Here is a 6228-nt window from a genome sequence, read left to right on the forward strand (position 1 = left end):
TATTAAATGGACTAAGAATGGGAGGACGTCACTTAAGTGCAGGTAGCTGAGGTAACAGCTGTTAAATGTTGGCAACTTTAACCACAAGACAATAGTGTTAAAAAGCTAAACAGACGATCTTTTTGCTTTCATCGACGCCATGAAGACAACCAGGCAGTGACTAACAAACTCCCTTTCTTTTTATCACCATGGCAACACAGTGATCTCGGAAGAGACGTCCAAACAAACCGAGAGAGAAAACATAATAGCTGCTGTCAGAGACGAGAGCGTAACTCAAAGGTCAAGTCAGAAAAGCTGAAAAGGGCACATGTTGCTCTACTGTACCTCCTGGAGTCTGACTATTCGGAGCTCGGCTTTCCTCCGCTTCACAGTAAAGCACATACAGGTGTAGCCGCATGCTAATGCTCAGCATTCCTGCATGCATGAAGCTGATTAATTAATTAATGCTGCCGTATGAGGCTTATTAATCCTGACACGCCGACTGGCTTTAACTTCCCCCCTCGTGGCATCGCTGTGAGGCTCACTCGCGACGTTTTGTTGTGGGCTTAACATTTTGGATGATCACAGGGAAACTTTGCGGCGGAGCAACTTATGTGAGTCACAAACAGATTTTATGTAAATCCATCAAAAGGATCGGCTCTGACTGCGTTTTGTTTAGCCCACAGGTCAGAACCCGAGGATCTCCTTATCATCGCACGGCTCACTGGCGGTGTCGGGAACTTGTCTTTGAATATTTCTTTACGCCACTGACAGCCTCAGATCTTTCACTGCCTTGAATCCATACACGACTGCTGCACAATGAAAAGCTAAAGACACTTTTATTTTTTCCCCAGATCTAAATTTGGTTCTCAACACAGAGAAAAATATGTATTTTTTTCCCCACCACAAAATCTGAATGTTGTAGTTAAAAACCTCAAAGTTAACAGCACTTAGTTTTATGTAATAAGGTGGATTATGGAGTTTTAAGTCAGATTTGTTTTCATCATGTTTGTTCCACCTGATGCTGAACCTAGTCTTTAACATTCTCACTATAACTATTTAAAAACTCTTTATCGTTAAGATTACTTGAAAAGAACTATGTTCTATTTACTCCTAGAATATTCAGTTCATCATAAATGGACAACATATTTATAAGATTTCCACTCAAAGTTTTAAGATTCACATGAAAATAAATTCCAATTACTTTTTTTATAGAAAGCCTCATTTATATATATATATAAAAAAATAAATAAAAAAATAAAAAAAAAAAAATATATATATATATATATATATATATATATATATATATATATATATGACTGAAATTTTGAACTCTTGGAAATGTTCAGTTTCCAAAATCTGCTTGCTTCAAACAGCGTTGTGCAATAATACTTTAAATTTACAACTTGCAGATAATTCACTAAAATTCACTAGATTTAAATGTCAAAGATAATCTGAGAAAATACAAAATTCCAGATTTCAAAATACTGATTTTATTTATTACTGACTGAACTCTGACTTAATTAATTTTCCATCCCACAATTAATTTGACTTCAGGAAACAAAGGTGAAGCCTTGGTTGCCAAGGACTGGAGTGCTGCACTTTTTGTAAATATGTAAAAAAAAAGCAACATTAACAGTCCATTATAATCCACAACAGACTTTTTCCCCATCCAGTTTTTCCTTGATGCATAAAGAACTTGCTCTTTATGTAAAATCATTTTCTTTTACCAACCACCAATTGAGCTTAACTGATTGAATAGTTTTAATCTCTAAAGCATCTGCTGAGAATATTCAATTGCATTCATGTGCAAAACTGCAGAAGCCTTCTTTTGTTGTTCATATATTGCAGTCCTTGCTTGGCTCAACATGTAAATCAATTGTCTCTCTATTGTTTATTTTGTTCGCTTTATATGTAAAAAACATTCTGGAGCTGCTCCTGTTTCTGAGCCGCTGACGGTGGCAGACGTTCTCACTGTTGCTCTACAAAACCACTCGACCTGGAGCAGCTGAATGAATTCCTGCTGGGGTAATTCTCAAACGGGCCGCTGCGGTTCGTTGGGGTTTAAGGGGTTTTAATTGTGACAGTTCCTTGGTTGTTCACCTGACAGCTCCACTGCAGGTTTATTTGCAGTCAGAGAGGGGAAGAGGGGAAGAGGAGAGAGGACAAAGGGAGGAGGGGTCGGTCGCGTCGATCAGCTGATTAATCATGCATGCTCATTTGTGGTCCTAATTTGTGCCACTAGTTTGTGGGCAGTGAGAAAGCTCTGCCTTTCTGCCTTCCCTGTCCATCATGGCTTCTCCTGTACGGTGGATTCTCTGGACTTTGTTTGTGTGTTTTGCAGCTTTGCAGAACGGTGAGTCAGCCTGTTTGTTGCTTTGAAACAAATATAAGAAATTTTACTTCTGAAGGCTGTAGACAGATGGGCTGCAGTAGCTATTTATATATATATATATTTTAGTCAGTTTTACCTTTGTTTTTAATGACATAGGATACCAAAATATAATTTTGTTATGGTCAGAACTTGATTTAATCTGTTTTTCTGGGCAGGAATTAAACAATTCGCACAGAATGTTTTGCATTTACATCTGTCTTGTTTTGATAAGGTTTCAAAACCAAATACAGATGATAGTTCACCATCTCTATTACAGAGACTTCTCTGTAGAGTGACGTTTTTAAAGCCCAGTGATCTATTTTTCAAAAACAATGCTGAGAATCGACGTTCTGTTTTCACAGTGAAGCGGCCTGTTGTTCCACTTTGTCTGTGATTAGTTTGGCTCGCCATCAAAACTGTCAAGTGTAATTAACAGCTGATACGCACACCGAGTCGCCCTCCCTGTATCGCTCACACAAAAGGCCCGGGGACAGCAGAGGAGGTTCATTATCGCAGTAATGAAGTGAAAAGTGTGGGGGGGGGGGGGGGGACGGGTCTCAACGGGAGAACTGGAGAGGTTCAAAGCAAACTGATGAGACTGAAGCAGGATGGAAACGTGGAAATAAGTCACCGTTTTTTCAGTTTGTGTGGTTTGTCCCGTTCCAGCTGCTCTCAGGGTAATCATGAGGGATTCCAGTCTGGAGGCGGTTCGAGGTGATTCCGTCCTCCTGCCCTGCTCCTTCTTCACCTCCTCTGACTTCTCCAGACTTAATGTGATCTGGACTCTGGCTCCGTTCTCCAGCCCAGTTAGCCCAGTGCAGGTCGGCATCTTCATTGTGTAACATAAAAACGCACACGGCCTGACAAAAGCACTCATATCCCTCGCATACTGTCAGATTTTGACACATTACAACCACAAACTTCAAGGTATGTTAGAGATTTTATGTAAAAGTCCATTTTCCCCATAGCATGATGCAGCCACCACCTTGCTTTACCAATGCAGTGGTGATGTTTTTTTCCCCTGCCATATAGTCCTGAATGTTTCTTTTCTGGTCCCACCTTTCAACTCATTCTCTCTGTTTGTCACCAGTATTCAGTTCAATTCACTCTTTCAGAAAAGCTGGATTTATGAGAAATGGCTAAAGGAGCTGTGGGTTTCTGCTGGTGTGCGGTTGATGTGATAAAACTCAGAGTACTTTTGAGAACGAGGTCAGTTGTAGTTACAATAAAGAAGATGCTTTTCTGAAATCCCCCCTGTTTCAGGTGATCGTGTATGACCACGGTCAGGTGATTAAGAACCCCTCCCTGATTGGCCGGGTGGATTTTACAGGTACATGTGAAACCAGCTTTTGCACGCTGCCTTCTGTGCTTTTTAGCTACGAGCTACATGCTAAAGACCGGTTAATTTTTATTCTTTCACGTAAACAAACTGCAGGTCTTCCAGTCAGTGCAGACATTATGCTAAACGAAACACGAGTCTCGGACGGCGGGATTTACCGCTGCATGGTCAACAACCCGCCAGACACGGCGGACCCTGGCGTGGGAGAGCTGCAGCTCAGCGTGCTGGGTAGGTGGCTCACCTGTTGCCTGTTTTATCTGATAAAAATTTATTTATTTATTTATTTATTTATTTATTTATTTATTTATTTATTGTCTTTACTGTAATTTGTATGAATATACAATATTTCACCTGTTTATCGACAAAACTTTAATCTCTCGGGGGCGGGCATTTATCTGCTCTCGTGCAAATTTGTGCTTTTTGGTCATATTTAAAAGGTTCAGAACTTCAAAGTAATTTAAATATTAAAGGAAGATAATCTAACTAAACACAAAATACAAATTTTAAATGACTTTCATTTATTAAGGGGAAAAGCCTTTCAAAGCAGCTGTGAAATTAGAACTGCCCCCCAAAACCTAATTATTATTATTTATTTATTTTTTTTTGTGAAAGATGCAACAAAAATCTTCTTAAAATAAATCCTCTTAATTGGATTTTAGCTCAGACTTTAACTATGCCACTTCCAAACCTTCATGTTTGCATTTCTTGACGTCAGACTTGATGGAGCAATTTGAACGCATAGATCAAATATAGTTACTTTGAACCCTGTGGGACGATGCTTGCAGAGCCACCTTCACTGCCTGTGTGCGAGTGGGACGGAGCGATCGACGTGGGCGGAAGCGTGAGGCTGTCCTGCTCCGTGGAAGAGGGCGTCCCCATCCCAGAAATCCGCTGGGAGAAAGTGAACCCCGAGGAAATTTCACTCCCAGTCAACATGGAGGGTCAGTATCACACTCCTGTGGTAGAAAAAAAAAAGTCTACACCACACAAAACCAATCTTGGATACAACATGATGAAACCACTAAATAGGGGCTTTAATTATAAAAGTGACATACACCAACATTGCCACGCCTTTAAAACTCAGATGATAATGTGAGCATCTGATTAATTCACAACATTTCAGTCAAATAGAGAGAAGATCTGAAACACTCTGCCTCTTTGTGTGACATCATTGAAAAGTTTCACCTCCCAATATGTGACAAATGTGGACCACATTTATCTGTTATACAAGATAAACATATTTCAACGTGAAATGTGCAAATGAACCCCATGAAAGAAAAAGCAAAAGAGATTTTTCAAAGATCTGGTAAGAGTATCATTGCCCAATGAATCGAATGAAAAGATATGGAACACAAATGGGTGTCCAAACACAGTTACCAAAGGGCTTTCGTCAACAAACTCAGTGGTTTTAGTGGCCATCAGTTACAAAGCCCTGATCTTAATCCTATTGAAAATTCTCTCCGTCTCTCAGGTGAGCTGTCAGGCTCAGTCCAGATCGCCAACGTGTCGTCTCAGACGTCCGGCTTGTATCGCTGCTCGGCCACTAACGTCCTGGGAACAGAAAACTGCTACGTCAGCTTGGTCATTTACAACAGCGAAGGTCTGTTTCACCAGCGCCGCCACGCCTCTTTTGGTTTGCTGCTCGAGCCGTTCTGATTGGAGCCGTTTTGTGCACCGCAGCGGCTCCAGGCGGCCCCTCGGGCGTCCTGCCAGGCGTGCTGCTCACGCTGGTGATGGCACTGGTGCTGCTGGCTCTGCTGGTCATCATCCTGTGGCTGCATCGCACGGGGCAGGATGGGAGGAGCAGGACGAGGAGGAGGAGGGACAGGAAGGCAGAGGAAGAGGAGTGTTACAACGAGATCCGCTACACTCCGTCCCTGATGAAGCGCTCCTTTGTCTGAAGTCTCAGCGTCAGGTATTGAAATGAAGGACTTGTTCAGCTTTGCTTCTGCTCTTCTCACGGCTGTACTGCCAGACATATTGTGAAATAAAAAAAAAAAATATCCAAGTTCTGATAGTTTATTCTTTTAGTTTGAGTTTTTTTTCCCGCATTTGCCTTCAAAGCTAAATGATTATAACCAGATATAAACCTAATTAAAAAATGTTGAGCTGCATCTCTCCTTCAGGGTTTTCCTTTTCAAGAATTTTTTTAATGAAAATTTTTTCCTTTTTTCAACTATCAAAATAAACTACACATTTTTTGTTTTTTCTTCTGCTAGCCCAAAGAAACAATCGTGGGTCTTTGTTGAATGTAAGCTGGATGCCGTCGTCTCATGTTCTTTATAAATGCAGGACTTAATGTTTTTATTCCCTTTTATCTATTGAATCTCGTACATTTTTTTCAGAATTTTTTTTTTTTTTTGGAATTTTATCAGTTTATTCTTGGATAAATTTGCAAAAATTGTACTTCTCGCTTAAATTCAAACCTTTTCTTCAGTCGAAAGACCTTGAAAAGCATTTAGTGTTCATGCTTTCATCGCCTCTGGACTCGACTGCATCAGTTTTCACTAAATTGGCATCTCTTACTCGGCTGCAG

General features: G+C 40.6%; 1 protein-coding gene across 3 annotated transcripts; it reads left to right on the top strand.

Moving 5' to 3' along the window:
- The first annotated feature begins 127 nt into the window (after positions 1–127).
- On the top strand, positions 128–5709 carry LOC106956150 (immunoglobulin superfamily member 11). Of its 3 annotated transcripts, XM_015046776.1 has the most exons (8): positions 128–593; positions 659–665; positions 3020–3174; positions 3617–3683; positions 3789–3920; positions 4478–4633; positions 5164–5292; positions 5373–5709. In XM_015046776.1, the coding sequence occupies exons 1-8, from the start codon at positions 558–560 to the stop codon at positions 5591–5593; spliced, it is 903 nt and encodes a 300-aa protein (XP_014902262.1). In that variant the 5' UTR covers positions 128–557; the 3' UTR covers positions 5594–5709. The 3 variants fall into 3 exon arrangements, with proteins under 3 accessions (XP_014902262.1, XP_014902263.1, XP_014902261.1); XM_015046777.1 differs by lacking the exon at positions 659–665 and having other exon boundaries at positions 129–593; XM_015046775.1 differs by lacking the exons at positions 128–593; positions 659–665 and adding an exon at positions 1836–2335.
- Positions 5710–6228: the final 519 nt, after the last annotated feature.

Source organism: Poecilia latipinna, unplaced genomic scaffold (assembly GCF_001443285.1).
Source record: "Poecilia latipinna isolate Pla-1442-1.1 unplaced genomic scaffold, P_latipinna-1.0 Scaffold792, whole genome shotgun sequence".
NCBI lineage: Eukaryota > Metazoa > Chordata > Actinopteri > Cyprinodontiformes > Poeciliidae > Poecilia > Poecilia latipinna.